We start from the raw sequence: 17,494 nt of genomic DNA on the forward strand, positions 1-17,494 counted from the left end.
TTAGACAGAACAGCAAAGCAAAAGCACAAAGTACCAAGCAAATCAAAGTAAATGGAATCATTAAGACATAAAAGCAGCAAAACCACAAAACGAGTAAGAATGGATGGTGCTTGAACGGCGCCATCTTGGTTGCGGTAGCTAAAACGGATACAGACTCAAAAAGACGTAAAGTTAGATAAAAACTGGAACCACACACAGGAAGTCTTCCACAAGATAGGGAACCTCTGCAGACTGTAACTGAGGTAGAGAATATGCAGAGTCACTCTTCCAACATTATCCGCACAGTTCTTCAGTAGTCTGGAGCTGAAGACAGCAGTAGAGCCCCTCAACTCCATTCCTCAGAAGTCTGGAGCTGAAGAAAACGGTAGCAAAGTAGAGCCCCATGACTCCGTTGCTGGTAAACGGCGACAGCTCTTCCATCTTATCCCAGGATGGAATGGTTGGTCAGAAGCGTTGCCTCTTCTCCCGGCCCCTTTTTCCAGCTCCGTTTCTCTGGTGAAACCGAGGTGTTGCTCCTTCTGCTGCATATTGTAACAGCTAGTCCTGTGTGTGTGACAGCATAGGCATGGCTGAATGGTTCCAACAAAGTAGCAGAAAGAAGCAAGGTTAACATAACAAAGAAAGTTGTGAAAACATTAAAGTAAAAAGTATAAAGTACAAAGTAAAGTAAAAAGGAATGTATTAAGAAATATTCAAATGTAATTTTAAAAAAAGGTCCGCCAAACGGACGGTCCGCCGGCTCCCACATCCCCAACGGACCATTTCATAAAACACTGTAGATGCCACCACAGTGTCGTGAAAAGTCTTCAGCAGTGTCCTGCACACTCCAAAGGATCGTTGACTCCTCAGTAGATAGAGGTGGCTCTGGCATCTTTTATACAGGGCATCTATGTTTGTGGACTAGTCTAGTTTGTTGTTGAGGTGAACACCCAGGTACTTAAAATTCTCCACGATTTCAATGTCTGTACCCTGGATGTTCACCTGAGTGGTCTGTTGAGGATTTCTTCGAAAATTGATGACCATTTCTTTGTCTTACTGGTGTTGATGTAGAGGTGGTTTTGCCTACACCAGTCAACAAAGGCTGTGATGACTCCCCTGTACTCTAGGTCGTTCTCGTCCGTCACTTGTCCAACAATAGCGGTTTTGTCAGAGAACTTCTGCAGCTGGCAGGTGTCTGTATTACGTTTGAACTCTGATGTATAGAGTGAGGAGAGTGGGGATAGCACTGTGCCTTGTGGGGCCCCGTGTTGCAAGCTACCAAATCAGTCCTGGAGTCTCAAATGTTGTCGCATGTCAGTGAAGAAGTCGATGATCCATGCGGCTAGGTGGTCCCTTACTCCAGCCTCTTCCAGTTTCCCTCTCAGTAGGACCGGTTGAATGGTGTTGAACACACTGGAGAGGTCAAAAACAGAATTCTCACCGTGCTTTCCATGTTCTCCAGGTGTGAAAGAGGCCTGTGCATCAGGTAGGTGGTAGCATCCTCCACACCAATGCCTGGACGATAAGCGAACTGCAGAGGGTCCAGCTCTGCATTCATCAGGGGGCTAATGTGATTGAGGATGATTCTCTTCAATGTCTTGATCAGGTGGGATGTTAATCCTACAGGCCTGAAGTGGTTTGGCTCCCTGGGGTTCGCAGTCTCTGGAACTGGGACCACACAGGAAGTTTTCCACAAGTTGGGGACCTTCTGCAGACTGAGGCTGAGGTTGAAAATATGCAGAATCACTTTGGAAGAGGGGGAGGAAGAGTAAAAAGAGAAAGGGGGGAGAGTTGCTTCTGGTCTGGGGGGTCAGGAGAGTGGGGGCATTGTCTCCGGACTCCGGGTCTCTCACTGTTGACTCCATGGCCCGAAATGATCCTCAAACTCTTCCAGACCTCTTTGGTGTTGCCTCTCTAGAGTTGGTTCTCTAGCTTCCTCCTGTAGTTGGTCTTTCCCTTCCTTATCTCTCTTTTCAGCTTCTTCTGGACCATTATCGGACTCTCTTTCTCCCCAGATCTAAAAGCTCTCTTCTTGTTCAGGAGGGCCCTTAGATCCATGGTGACCCTCGGCTTATTGTTGGAGAAACAATGGACCTTCTTGGATGGTACAATGTTCTCAACACAGAAGTTAATATAATTTGATGCAGTGGGTCAAGCTGTCAATGTCTTTCCCATGTGAATTGCACAGCACCTCGCAATCAGTGGTCTCAAAACAGTCCCTCAGTACCATGCTGGTCTCCTCAGTCCATCTTTGTATGATCCTCGTGGTAGGTTTTATTTTCCTCACCTTAGGGATGTAGGTGGGGATCAGATGGACCAGATTGTGGTCTGAGTGTCCCAGTGGGGGCAGGGAGACTGAGCTGTATGCCTTCTTTGTGTTGGCATACAGCAGGTCCGGAGTTTTTTTTCCCCTTGTGTGGCAATTCACATACTGAGTGAAGGTGGGGAGAGTAGAAGCCTAGGGAGCATGGCCTGATGCGAACAGCTACTAGCTCGATACCTCGAGTGCAAAGTTGCTCCTTCACAGTAATATGCCCGGAGCTACACCATCTACTATTAATAAAATCAGCTTGTCCCCCACCTTTCTTCCCACCGCTCTCCTCAGCATCTCTGTCCGCCCTCAACAGCTGAAAGCCACCCAAGGAGACGAGAATCAGCATGTGAGTCTCGTAGAATTGCCCAGTTCTATTTGTTTCAGACACATCCACAAATGATACTTCAAATGACATGCGTGACCTAATGGGCTCGACACAAACGATGAAGGCAGAGGTTTTGTATTCGGATGAACAGACAAAGAGGAAGGAGGCAGAGACAAAAGGGAAGAAAAGGGCACATGCAGAAAAGCACTTACGAGACCTCAAAGTCAAAAGGGACAGTCTGCATAAAGTCATTCAGGGCCTTGGCAAAGACGCAGACGCGTTGGCGAAGGAAGCTGATGGCAAGGCAGGGAGCAAAATGGCCCAGCTTCTATCTAAGTCAAATGTTCTGAGGAGGGCTGCTAAAGACAAACTCTCCAAGCTTAAGAATATGGAGATCAAAATTGCTGCCAAAAGTGCACAGCTACGAAGCATGTAGTGCTGCACACTACACACGCGCACACACACTCTATCACTCCTGGGCTCTCTCTTTTTCTCCCATTCTCAATATCTAAAATATGTATAAATGTAATTCTTTTCAACATTCAGCATTTTAAGAAGAGGCATTATTTTTGGAAAAAAAACCCTGAAAATATTGCGTGTTGTAGTGTCTGTTTGTTTCAATGACAATAAATGTCAGGTGAATCCAATCTTGGTCTGTTTTTTCTTATTTTTAATCATTCGTGAAGGTCTTATATATAACCCAAAATGGTCTAAAAAGGTCTAAAATTGCACTTGGTCCAACCTGTAGACACCCTGTTCTAAACAAAAGTAATTCCCAATGGATGGTTATGATAGTGTTGTCCTTCCCATTAAATTAAAAGCCAATAAGAGAATATTACTCAGATTCTCAATGGCACAATTTTGAGTTCAACAATGTTTCTAAATGAATCATCAACAATAAAAATAGTTGTTAGATCAGGTCATTAGTTGTTGATTTGTCGATACCCTAGTTGTGGAGGGGAATCAAAATTTTAAAACAGTGTCATGTCTTAGGTGTTCCGCATTTCATCCAAGAGCCGCAAGACTTTTCCACCCTTCCCGGTGAGCCCTTCAACCTTACCTGTGGTGCTGTCGGACCGCCTGAGCCTGTAGAAGTTCTCTGGTGGCTAGGAGGCATCCGTGAGGGTGGCGCCAAACTGTCTTCCTCTGTCCTTCGAGTTCCAGGTAAGACCATCATCTCTTGCATCCACCATTTAGAAACCATCATGTTGCTGTGTCGTTGCAGGTGTCAATAACTCAGTGAAGTTTTACTGTGAAGCCCGGAATGCCCGCGGGATTTCCGTGTCAAGAACCGGAACAGTTTACATCAAAGGTGAGACCTACATTAGCGTCAAATGGAGGATGGCAGAGTTTAATAATCTGACACCTTGTTTTGTATTAGAGTTGCCGGCTGCCCCCGTTGCACTGAAGGTTGCCAAAATAGAGGACAATTCTGCTGTTTTGTCATGGCAACCAGGATTTATAGGCCATTCGGAATTATCCAGCTGCATTGTCCAGGTATTTCTTACACTTGCTGTTAGGTGAGAATTTTCCACCGCTTTTGATGGTGATAGAAGTCCATTCCTATTTGAAGTGGGAGGCTGGCACTAGTCCGCACAATACTACTATTGTATTTACTTGCATGTAGGGCGCATTTGTTGGACAAAAAAATGACTGAATTGAGGGTATAACTTATACGCGCATAAGAACATGATTTGCACGAAATTGCAAGTTGACGCCGCCATGGCATATGAAGTCAGGACAAAATGACGCTGTGACATCATGACGCAATCGCATAGGGACGTAATGACGCAAGCGACAGTCATTTATTTCAAAATAGATAAAAAGACGACATAATAGCAAATGCGGCAGATACGGTCATTTCAAAATAGAAAAAGAATGCTAAACAAAAATTATTTTGACGTCTATGAATGAAATTTAAAAAAATATATACATCTTGCATAAAACGTGAAAAAACTTGTTCCTTTGACTCCTCGCTCAGGGTGTGGTCATCTTACGTAGGGCGCCGCCATCTTAGCTTGGGTGCCCCCGTCTTCGCTAGTTAACCGATCTCTGACTGGCCAGACGTGAGTAGCCTTGATAGATGTGCTCGTGTACCCATGTCAGCACATCACAATTGTTGTCAAGCCTGATCAAAGGTCTTGCGGTCGATCGTTAAAATATCAGTCTTGATCCCTGCGTAACGTGTATCGCATGCTATTATACTACTGACACAGTTCCTGGTTGTGCTTATGTTATTTCCTTTTTGAAAGGAAATGATTGTACATTTGTGAGAAAAATCTGCTTAGATTTTTTTCTTTTTATTTCTTGTTTCAAAGTGACAACTATTGCAATAATAAGAACCATCGAAAAAAGTTGAGATATTTTGGCATTGTAAGCAATTTGGCCGCCACAACTTCTTAATCTTCTGGTAATAAAATTGTAATTTATGTCATTAAAAAGCATCAGATTCTCATCAAAATAGAATTCTTTATTTTTACAAATTGAATTCTGTATTTTCGCACTTATAGGGTGCACTCAAATATCTAACATTTTCTCCAAAATGGTCGATGTGCCCAATCGGTCAGTGTACCTTGTCTGTGCACTAAATTTGATTTTTGTATGGCCGTGACTGCTTGAGTGACTGGTTTTATTTCTTGCCGGCACACTCCTTATTGCGATCAACCCAGCGCATGTTCACCCTAAAAATAGCCCCCTCGCACATTCCAAGCATTACAGTAAATCCATTTAAAACATCCCAGGGATCATAGATGTCAGGTTTAAGACCATATACATTCAATAATATCGGAGCAGAGGAAACACACAGCCAGTCGTGATGAGAATTTAAACCACTTCATATGAAGGAGGACGCCAGTGTAGCCAGAGCAGAAAGATAGTCTATCTTCCTGAATGACCGTTTGGAATTCCTGGCGACTCCCTACAAACAACCTGGTTTTATTAGAGACAAGTCATAAAAATGGGAGGCGTTAATACAAATGAAGGAGGTGGAAAGCAAAAGGTGTAGTGCACATTTTAACCAATAGGTGTAAATTAAATTCTATTCTAGTAACTTAATACATCATAGTGAAAAGGGTGCAAGACTAAATATAAGAATACAAATATATTTCACATTTCCCCCCTGAAGTTACTTTGAAAGAATTTTCATTTTCATCAATCTATATCCCTCCTCTGCAGGTTTTAGAAAACAAATATCATCAATAGTCACTCAACAGGGTATGGAAAATAACAAAATCATTTGTGAAGGCAAAGGTGAAAAACGTGAGGTAATTCAAGGTTATCTAAGAAAATTCCTCTGCGTCCCTCTTTATGAGCGAACACAGTTTTGAAGTTAAGACATGTACAATTACCCGGAAGACTCGACATACCGGCACTCGTAAAATGATGGGAGAATCTTCATCACGGCATGCCACACGGTGATACTGTATGTCGCTGTAAGCTACCAGCGTGTGCTGGTTAGGTTTTTGAATCATAACTTTCATACCAAGGATTACACACATTGAAAAGATACAGTATAGAAGTAAAACCGCAAGAAAGGGAGTTGCAAATTTAATCTGAATAGAGAACCATGATCCGGTTGGTAACCACGACCACAGTGATACCAATTACGGCTGAGTGATCTTGGGCCATGGTGTTGGCTAAGATTTTCATTTCAGCTATGGCACGAGTTATGTTACCTTTGTCACCGGTTCCATCTTGGATGAAGGTGCAACAGTGCTCTCCAACTATGGCACACTCACCTCCATCCTTGGCTGTTATCAAATCTAGGACCGTCCGGTCTTGCAACTCCATTTCTCTAAGGGCTTTTAATTCATCTGCTATACCATGTAGGGCTTTAAAAGTTTGGTTAATGAACACTCATGTAACAATTCAATGTCCAAGTTGGGAAGTTAGTGACAGAATGATTTTCTGGGGGGGGGGGGGGGTGGACCACAACTTATGGTCACCAGGAACATCACTGCCCCAGATTGAATCACGTGGTTTGAATTCCACTGACTTTGATCTTATATATCTTACTGTTGTGTTCACTCCCCTTCAAAGGAATGCATTTTGGACCACCTGCATCACTGCAGATGTGCTAAAAGTGACACCTAGACCCAGTGAATTCAGGATATCAGGATACCTGTGGAAATGGGTATACGGCTACACACATAACAACTTTCATTCACACCAGTTAGTTTTTGTCTGAAATACCATGAAATGATACCACATATTTTCTTCAAAGTGGTTATTTGGATTGCTCTTTTCATACCACTTCACTTTCCTCTGTGACAGCAGCACGGCATTGTCTCGTTTTTCGACTCAAATCCCTGGGGGTGGGGCGTTCAGCCACACCCAGGCTGCCACTGATAGTACAGTCACAGGAATGGGGGTGGCAACTGATTTCATTTTGGCTTCTGCGTGAGGGTGTAAAAACTATGAGAGGTCAAGGTTAGGTGAAAGGTGCTCGTGGCAGGTGAGTAGACGTCAGATGATTTTTTCACGGACAAGGGTTTTGGGACCGCCCGATTTCCAGTCTACTCAGAGTCACCGTTGTCTCGAACTACTTTGATTTGGGATTGGTCAATCCACGTCGACCTCTCAGCAATCTTTACTGCGGTGGGGGTGGTGAGTTAAACCACGAAGGGGCCTTCCCAACGTGGCGAGGACCAGGACTTTCTTTTTATGACTCAAATCAGGCTCTGGTCACCAGACTTCACCACCTCCTGCAGGATAGACAAAAAGATCACGGCAGCTTACATGTTCTTTGACAAGTTTATCGGTTTCTTGGTTTTATTGTACCATTTGTTCGCTCTTCAAGTCCCACGCTCTTTTGGACGTTGCACTTGTTGTTGTTATTGTTGTTGTTGTTAGGCCATCCAGGCGTCTAGGGGTTACCCTCAGTCACATTAGTTCATCCGGGGGCTAGCCGAAGGTGTATAGTAGTCGAATTCGAAGGCGGCGACGGGCGGCCTCTCAGGAGACACCTCGTGAAGGTTCCAACTTTGTCTCCCCGTTGCACCTGCTTGGGCCCGAGGCTATCCCGCACACCCTCTGTAACAAATTAAACAGTTCCTACAAAAAATTTTAAAGTAGGTATTTAGACCTCTGGGACATGGAACACATTCTCTGCCATGTCCATCTTCCCCCCTGTTGAGACATGGCTCCTTCCATGGCTCAATTTTGGAATATTTTTTGGTAGGCCCGCTAGGCCTTTAGCTGTGAATAGGCTGACTGTTCTGCTTCTTCATGTATCTATGCATCTTTTCTTTCTATGGTGCAGTGTTTTTAAATCAATTAACGCAGTTTTTAGATCGACTCAGTTTTTGTTGTGTATGCTGTTTGGTGTTTTCTGCTGCTGCTTTAGCTGCTGTATTCTGTCGTTGTCTTCAGCGTGTGCTTAACATTTTCTTACCGCTATGTGGTTGGGCTTAAAATCCCAATTAACAAAAATGATAACAATCTTACTTAATTTCTAACTATATGCCTTATCAGTCAAAATTAAATATGCTAGCTGGTATTCTATTTTGATCGCTGCTTCCTTGTTAAAAGTGTTAAAAGTATATTTGTTTTTTCCTTTCCTGCAATTACACAAATTAACTAATCATGCTAAAAATATGAAGAATACATAGAGCAAACCAGGCTGCCTTCTCCTCAGGAAAACAGCTTTCCCGCTCTCTGCAACAGTTACAGTCACATCAATTAATATCCAGAAACAAATGTAGACATTTATAATTCTGAAAAGAATTGAACCCACTAAACTGTAACCACCCCTTGTTTATCAGGGTTAATATTTTCTAGCATAATTTTCCTTTAGGGCAATTAAAATTCATTACTTATAGATCGCATACTAATCAAGTCCCAATTCAATTAACAATGTGTATCGCGTTGCATATTAAACTCAATTATTTGAAATTCTAAAATATCCCAAACTAGTAGTCTTTTTTATCAAATGTAACATTCCATTGTCTTTGGAGTTTGCCAATCATCTATAAAACTTTCTTAATTAACATTTTCCAGTAGTCAGGCATAAAATTAAAATTTAGTTACATATCTATCCATTGTAGTCTCTTTTTCTCTCTAATTGTTTACTTTTAAAAATCTGTAAGAAGGTTTGTTCTCAATTGAAACGCTTTCACTTTTTGTGGAGACAATAAAACCAAAATAAAAGTTCCTTATGGTTTATGGCATTGCTCCTCGAGCAATAATCTTTCCAATCAATATTGGATGCTTTCCATTACGTCTGATCGCGTCAATAAGCTTATCTTACCTGTCTCCTCAAACGTTTCAACTGAGAGAACCTCCTTACAGTGCAAAGATGGATCTGCATCCTCCGCTATTTTCATGTCTGCTGTTTGGTCAGCAACAGTTGTACGGACGTTCTCATTTTGGGTTGCTCGTGCGTCTTCTCCATGTTTCCTGTTGAAAAACACAGTCTTCTTCTGCTAACTCAAAATTAGTGTGTTTCTTTAAAGTTTTTCTTTTATACAGATAGCCAGATTAGAGTCATCCTTCAGCTCCAATCGTGTAGTGAATAATGGCGTTTGGTATGGTAACGAAATTCTGAAACATTTTGTCAATTCAGTCAATTAATCTGTTAACACAATTTGGATGCCATTATCCCTATACATCAATGGTACTTTGGAATTTCATATGATTAACTGTTTTTGTTTTTCTCAGTGCTTCAAATTTTCGCATTGCAGATTTGTTCCTCCAATCCAATGCATTATCATCAAAAAATTTCTTTGGACTAAACTATTTTCCTTGATTTTTCATCGCCATCCAAAAAGGCTTATTGGCGATTTCAGAAATTGATTTCAAATTTCCAATCCTTCGCTGCCATCCCTGAAAAGGGCTTATTGGCGGTTTCAGATAGTGATTCCAATTTGCTAAATCCTTTTCCACCTTGATATCTAAATGATCAATTATATCTTGGTGGTTGGCCAATCAAAAACACAAAAACACAAACAACCATTCACGCTCACACTCATTCATAATCAGACATCAGTGGTCTGCAATTTTTTTTATCACTAGTGGAGAGCGCCATCCCTGAAAAGGGCTTATTGGCAGCTAACCACCTTTTGCTGTCCTATCAGCACTAATCGATCTCAAAAGAACTAGGTTAATAGTCATTAATATGACTCACACTAAAGCATATTTCATCTAGTGATGGAAAAACAATGAATCATATTTCGTGCACTAAACATGATTCATCCCATTCCATCCTATAGAAATCATGCTTATCCTAAATTAATTATTTTATCTAAACTTGTCAGGTACAATTTAATAATTTGGATCAATGCCATTTCTGCATTGTAAACTTCTCGTTTGATATCATTAACAATTTGGATGAATGCCATTTCTGTCTCCTCTGCCTCTAAATTCTTATCTGCCTCTGCTATTGTTGATGCGAGGTAACCTGAGACATCTTGTCTGGCATTCCAGGAGGGACCCCCCCCCCCCCCCCGTGCCTGGTACGAGAGGGGGGATAGTAGGGGGGCACTGTCATTTAGCAGGCCTGGCATCCATCAGACCTGTCATGCTGGCGAGTTTTGGGATGGGTTAGGGAAAGAAGGCTTTTTTCACTCCATTTGGCCGCCATTTTTCCTTTGTCCTTGGCTCAGCCATTTTTTCTTCACATGTGCTTTGCCCTTTTCTCCCCCCACCCTTTGTCTTTATTCTTCCTCCACTCTTTCATATATGTGCAATTATCCTGGAAAATGCTTCAGCATAAACTTCATGTTGGTTGAGAGTTCTTTGCTGTTTGTTAAACCCATTTTTTCAACTTTTCTTTTGTTTGAAGATTTTTTGAACTTTTTCCAAACAATGGTCAAATGTTACTCTATTAATATATTTCTTTAGGATTGTTTAGGGACGTCCCAACCAATTTATTATATTTTTAATAACGTTATTATCCTATTTATCCGTCTACGTCGACTTTATAACCGTTATTCTTTTATTTCGCAAGGCCTGCGCGCGTCACGGCGTACTTCCGTTTTTATTATATCTCTATATAATGATTACTTTTTATTTAGCGCTTTTTACTCATCGAGTGCATTATTTTTGGAAGGTTTCCCTTATTTTGAACAATCTGTGAAATCCTTTTAACACAGGGGGAACCTTACTCCCGCCTTAAAGTAAACGTCACGTCACCGACGTACTTCATGGAAACACTTAGTTGCCGACTAAGCATTCATCCGTTGCATACCTTACGTTTCTATTTCAATTTTAACGACATACGTAATCCTCACATGTATGCATCCCTTATCTCCCACTATTGGAGCGTTTTTCCACGACTCGTTCGAATGGAAAACGGGATTTCACCAGCCTTGTTATATATAAATTTTAAATGCCCTTACCGTCTGCCTGTCTCCTCTTTTCTCCGGCCGGGTTCCTTTCTTCAAACGGGCCGCGATCGACCGAAATGCCCCCTCTTTCAAAGTAAGAGGGCTGACGTCAGTAATTCTTGGCCTTCAGTCCACCGCGGTCCGAGAAATTCAGAAATGAATCTCCGGGGTTTTCGGCACCAGAAAATGTCAGGTTTAAGACCATATACATTCAATAATATCGGAGCAGAGGAAACACACAGCCAGTCGTGATGAGAATTTAAACCACTTCATATGAAGGAGGACGCCAGTGTAGCCAGAGCAGAAAGATAGTCTATCTTCCTGAATGACCGTTTGGAATTCCTGGCGACTCCCTACAAACAACCTGGTTTTATTAGAGACAAGTCATAAAAATGGGAGGCGTTAATACAAATGAAGGAGGTGGAAAGCAAAAGGTGTAGTGCACATTTTAACCAATAGGTGTAAATTAAATTCTATTCTAGTAACTTAATACATCATAGTGAAAAGGGTGCAAGACTAAATATAAGAATACAAATATATTTCACAATAGAAGACCAAGGGGTGTACCAAGCCCAACTGAGACAAGGGTTCCTGGAAGGGCTCCAGCCCCCAATCAAAGGGTTCGTGCAGAAGTACTGTGTCACATACTGAACCATGCCAATGAATCAACTAATGCAGTGGGTGATTCATGCTGAGGAGACACAGCCAAAAACAGGCAAGTGCAGGAGTCAATACTCTGACCCAAGCCATGGCCTCATTGGTGAACCATGACATCAGAAGTATTCTACCAACAAGGACGTGGAAGAGGAAGAATTCAAGGAAGACCCGGCCTACCAAGAAAAGCATTCCCTGACGACAGGTGTTACAACTGTGGAAAGAAGGACACTATGCTCGAGACTGCAGAGGTCCACCCATGGGGAACGAGACCCCCAACGTTAAACCTTGAACATCAAGAATGACGTGGAGGAGGAACAAGTAATCTGCTCTGCGAAATGGGGAATTTGGGAGCACTGAGAAAAGAAATAAAAACAGACCGTACACGATATGGAATTCCAAAAAACCATTGATTTATAGTGATCGAAATCTTGTCCTATTAAAACCTGTTGATGCGGAAAGGGTAGTCAGTGATTGTAGAGCGGAAACAGTCGAACATTGGCCGGAGTCTTACACAGAGTAACTCTTGTCTGTTCTTCTCCGTGGTCCTGTTCTGCAGAAGCCTCAAAATCTCACTCATCTGTCTTGGTGTGCTGTTCGACATTATTGAATGGTCATCGTGGACCGGACACTATTCTTTCCCAATCCCCCTCCCCTTTCATAACTGCATCCTGTCGTCAGTCAAGTCCACCTTTTGACTATATAAATAAAGCACGTCAGTAGGCAATGCTATTATCCTATTGACAGGTCAGCAGCATTCAGTGGCAATTCAGCGGCAGAATTGTGAATTGTTTTGACAACACGGCAACTATGGATGGACCGCCAAGTAAGAAAACAAGAAATCAAGGATCCAGTCAAAACCAAAAGGAATTCGAGCATCTCCAAGGTGAATATGCCAGGTGGATTAAATTGTCAACAAAAGGTCCTCAGTTCCTGTTCTGCGTTCTGGTACAGCGTCAGCAATCTTTGCTACTATAGATGAACTGCTTCAAGAAAAACACATGGGACAAATGGTATTTGCTGGTGAAAATTTTAACACAATGATTTTGATCATGAAGAAAATAAATAGATGTGTTTGATGGGACTATGAGAACAATGGAAAATTAAAATCAGAGCAGCTAGAGAACCGTTAAAGAAAGACATTTCTCAGTCAGAGTTATCCAACATGGTAGATGACATAGAAAATGGAATGAAGGAAATATTTAACCTTTATGAGGACATGAGAAAGTGAGCCACGCCATCCACGGAAATCAGATGGAGAGTTGATGCATGTGAAGCTGTAACAAAGGACTTTGTCCATCCGGTACCAATGCAAGAAAATGCACACTAAATAAATAGAACTTCATCTATGTCACGAATTAGTCATCATTCTGAGTCGAGCATTACTGTAAGAAGAACAGAAGCGGATGCTGGGGTAGCTGCAAAGAAAGTTCAATACAAAGCAGGGCAAGATACTATGATACTCTAACATCTTTGTTGTAAATTATACTAAATTGTGATAGTTTCTCTTACGGAGTAAACTCATCTTTAAAAAAGATTAAGTCTGTGAATCTTCAATATGCTATATGCAATAGTAAATTTTGTGGAGAAAGATAGTTTGTTGTTGATTTGGTCAATAAAATAACTTTTTTACACAGTTATCTTTGTTTTTATTCTACATAGTATGTCTTGCATTAAGTAAATTGGTGCTGCATTGTGTTTGTAGGGTTTGTCATTGCAAAATAAGGGCAAATAGTATAATTTATAAGGGGAGCATCTTTGGGGGCTGGTCGGGTCAAACTCCCAACTGGGGATTCATTTTGGTTCTCATGTTTTGGACTGTTTTGTTTTATTTCATAATTACAAACGTACCACATTTTCTTTGAAAAAAGAAGTAACGTAAGGACAACCAGGAAGTGTGTCCATAGCGGTATAGTGTTCACAAAGTCTCTGGGTACAATAATAGCATGAGATACACATTATGCAGGTATCAAGGGTGATATTTTATCGATTGATTGCAAGGCATTCGATCAGCCTTAACAACTATTGGGATGTGCTGACATGGTAAACGCTACGGACACATCTACGCCCATCTGGCCAGTCAGAGCACGTTTTACTAGGTAAGATGGCGGCGTCCTTGGTAAGATGGTAGCCCCCTTGGTAAGATGGCGATGCCCTTAGCGAGCAGTGACAGGCACAAGTGAATGCATTCTGTGAATGCGCATATGAAACTGGTGGGGTTCGGTATCTCCAACAAGGTTAAGAACCACTGCTCTATTTTGAAATAAATGATCGTATCCGCCGCAATGTCTTGCGTTATGTCTCTCTTCTTTGTCACCTTGCAGTTTTGTGCATGTTGTATTTTTATGCGCAAATAAGCCATACCCTCCTTTTTTAACAAATGTGGCTTACATGCAAGTAAATACGGTAATACTTCAGTCTTTTCATAAGTTTGTAACTGTGATATTTAATCAATATACTTCTTGATAACCGTATTTGTGTCCGAGTATTTTTGTATAGGTGCAAAAACATGTAGTATGGTATTGTAGTAATAATAGGGCTGATCCTACTTCGTGTTTTTTTTTTTTATTATTATCGGTGGTTCTTAACCTGGTCTACATCATCCGTGAAAAACGAGGGATTAGTGTATAGACTTATTCTAAAGTTTATGTCCTTCTCAGTTGCAGCACCCCTCCTCCAGTGGCGCAGTCCTTTCAGAGTCATCTGTGTCTGTTCCTCCGCACACTCACATCCTCCCTGGCTTGGTTCGCCACTCAAACTATAGCACTCGGGTCTCTTGCCGCAACGATGTGGGGGCGTCGCCTTTCTCCTCCTGGATGCGCTTTCTCACGCCCGAGTCGGGTGAGCCGCCGTACTCGGGTTGCGACTTGCCGGTTGTTTGTAATATGCATGGTGCCACTTTTGTCTATTTTATTTTCTCTTCAGTGCCGTTTGCTGCACCGGGGAATTTGACCTTCCGACTTTCAGAGGAGCAGCTCAGCCTAGAGTGGGCAGAGCTTCGAGGGGAGGTGCTCCAGGGAGAGCTGCTGGCCTATAAGGTGCAATGGATTCTAGGAGGGGAGCAACAGGTTAGGCTCAGAGATTTATCCAATAGCGGAAGAGCTGCCATGATGAATTGAATGATCGACTATAAAATAATTTGAAGACTATTTTAATGGTGGGTAAATTGTTCATAGACGTTGTTTACCTACAAAACGAAACTTCCTTAAGTAAAGAAAAAATAAGAATTCCTGAATATTTCCCCAAAATGTTTTCTAAGGGCTTCTACAGAATTGCGTTCTATTAACGAAGTTTTGACTGTCAAATTATTTCTTGCCGCATTGATAACATTTGCTAGCATGCTAGCTAGCTAGCGAGATTTTAGTACCAAATTCATAAAATTGTACTTTCAGTTTTTTGGTTTGCGCGCAAAGAGATTTATTTTTCTTGAAAAACTAAGCATTGACGATGTTTGCACTATACATTCCAGTCGTATTACACTGGGGAACATTTTGAAAAAAATATATATATTGAGTTAGATTTTTGTTGATTAAAACTACAAGTTTTGAAAATTCCCACCATAGCATCCAATATAGTCATGCTATGAGCTAACAAATATCATTCGGACTTAAAACACCGTGGTTGCACCACACTGTGGCAATCTGTTCTAAAATGGAAAAGAATCAAAACACCAGAGATGCCCTTAAACTATTCATCTGGAATGGGATTGAGTATATGATGGAAATGTTATGAGCAATAAAGTTAGCACTGTTAATTCTGGTTAACAACAAATATTGTGCACTAGCATTTTGGCCTAGTAAATATGTCTGTCTATTTTTTAACGTTAGTTTTTAGTGCACTATAGCATCAGAAATTAATTAATTCATCTTCTATAACCAGTCAGCCGTAACGGCGCAAAAATAGACTAACAACCATCCGCTCTCTTCTCCTGAAAACAAGTTGGCATATATACATACACATTTAAAAAAAAATGTGGGACACAATCTATTGGATATTTTATACTTTTTTAACAAATAAAACTAAAAAATGGGGTGTGCAATATTGGGCCCCTTGTATTTATACTTTGTAGCACAATTTTTTCTGCAATAATGGCTCCAAGTCGCTGGGTGTGTCTATATCAGTGATGCACATTAAAAAACTGAAATTCTTGCTCATTCTTGCAAAACAGCTGAAGCTCAGTGAGGTTGGATGGAGGTCATTTGTGAACAGCACCATTCTCCAGCTCTGCTCACAGGTTCCTAATTGGACATGGTGCTACTTTTATGCTAAATATCGTTTTGCATTGTGGCCAAAAAGTTTTATATTATTTTCATCTGATTAGAGCCCCTTCTTTCACATGTTTGGTGTGTGATATATTTGAGACCAAAAATATGCAGTGTACGACTGCTTTTTGTCCTATGGTCAGCCTCTCCCACTCCGCATTTCATCCAGAGTGATCATGGGCCTCTTTAAAGTTTTAGAGTTACAGTTGAGTCTTGGTAGATTTCCAGTTGTCTGATACTCCTTCCATTTCAATATGCTTGCTTACACAGTGCCCCTTGAGGTATTAAACGCTTGGGATAACTTTTTGGATCCTAATCCGGCTTTAAACTTCTCAACATCAGTATCTCCAACCCGCCTCGTGGTGTGCGCTTGATCCTTGGTCTTCATGATGTTCTCTGCACATTAAACATAACCCAGATACTATCACAGAGCAGGGGCATGTATACAGAGACATGTTTACGCGCAAGTCCATTCTATTTATCGTCATAGGATAATTCAAAGATGGTTACTAAAATTCTGGAGTGAGTTTGCTGCATGGAGAGTCAAGGGGCCTAAGAATATTTCACGGTCTAGTTTTCCGTTTTTTTTTAAATTTCGTAGTAAATATAAAATATCCAATTGATTTAATTTCACTTAACAATTGTGTCCCACTTGTTGTTAATTCTTTAATTTTTTTTTAAATCTTTATACCAGAGGTGGCCAAGTCTGGTCCTTGAGAGGACCTATCCAGTCTGTTTTCCATGTCTCCCTCTACTTACACACCTGAATAAAATAATCAGTATCAGTATGAAGCTTCTAGACAGCTTGCTGATGAGTTAATCATTTGATTCAGTTGTGGTAGTGGAGGGAGATATGGAAAATAGACTGGATGGGGGCTCTCGAGGACCGGAATTGGCTACTCCTGCTTTATACAATATGCACCTCAGGACCCGATGGAATACCAGGCAAAGTACTAAAGGTGTGTGCTGACAAACTAGTACCGGTCTTCATACATTTTTAACCTGTGACTCAAAGAACCCACCATTTCGGCCACCATCATCCCAGTACCCACGAAGTCACCCGCAAACTATCTGAGCCTCTGCCGCCCAGTCGCTCTCACACCAATCATCACAGTGCTTTGAAAAACTGGTACTGAAACACATCAAAGCCTGTCTTCGCCTCATCCACAACCCTCATCAGTTTGCATATCAGCCGAATAGATCCGCTGAAGATGCAAAAACAACCGCCCTCCACGCTGAGACACCTTGAGAAAAGAGCGAGCTATGCCAGAATGATCTTCATCTACTACAGCTCCTCTTTTAACACCATAAAACCAGACATTCTTATCCCCAAACTGGCCAACCTGAGGCGCCCACCTTCCACCTACTCCTGGATTAAGGACTTTCTGGTCAACTGACCCACGCTGGGTCGCCATGTCTAATCTGCTAGAATGCTCGGCACCGGCTCACCCCAAGGCTGTGTGCTGAGTCCACTACTCTACTCGCTCTATACACACGATTGCAGACCTATGCACCTTGAGAACATCCTTGTACAATTTGCGGACGATACATCGGTGGTGGGGATGATCACGAGAGAATGGGACGGACTACAGATATAAGGTGCTCAGACACAGCAAGTGCTGCACGCTCAACAACT

The 17,494-nt window shown here is 41.7% G+C and overlaps 1 protein-coding gene and 1 long non-coding RNA gene across 2 annotated transcripts in view; one reads left to right on the forward strand and one right to left on the reverse strand.

Annotated features, from left to right (window-relative positions):
- Positions 1–17,494, forward strand: part of tyro3 (TYRO3 protein tyrosine kinase) — a 30,339-nt gene that overhangs the window by 1,052 nt on the left and 11,793 nt on the right. Inside the window, exons 3-7 of the mRNA XM_077730664.1 lie at positions 3,612–3,782; positions 3,844–3,930; positions 4,000–4,115; positions 14,257–14,437; positions 14,522–14,664. Coding sequence (XP_077586790.1) covers positions 3,612–3,782; positions 3,844–3,930; positions 4,000–4,115; positions 14,257–14,437; positions 14,522–14,664 — 698 coding nt within the window. The remainder of the gene's footprint in view (positions 1–3,611; positions 3,783–3,843; positions 3,931–3,999; positions 4,116–14,256; positions 14,438–14,521; positions 14,665–17,494) is intronic.
- On the reverse strand, positions 5,435–8,127 carry LOC144206006 (uncharacterized). Its single transcript, XR_013328265.1, has 2 exons — positions 7,398–8,127; positions 5,435–7,321 (listed from the first exon to the last, which is right to left on the reverse strand). It is a non-coding gene; the product is annotated as an uncharacterized LOC144206006 (long non-coding RNA).

The sequence above is a fragment of the Stigmatopora nigra genome, chromosome 13, assembly GCF_051989575.1.
Source record: "Stigmatopora nigra isolate UIUO_SnigA chromosome 13, RoL_Snig_1.1, whole genome shotgun sequence".
Lineage (NCBI taxonomy): Eukaryota > Metazoa > Chordata > Actinopteri > Syngnathiformes > Syngnathidae > Stigmatopora > Stigmatopora nigra.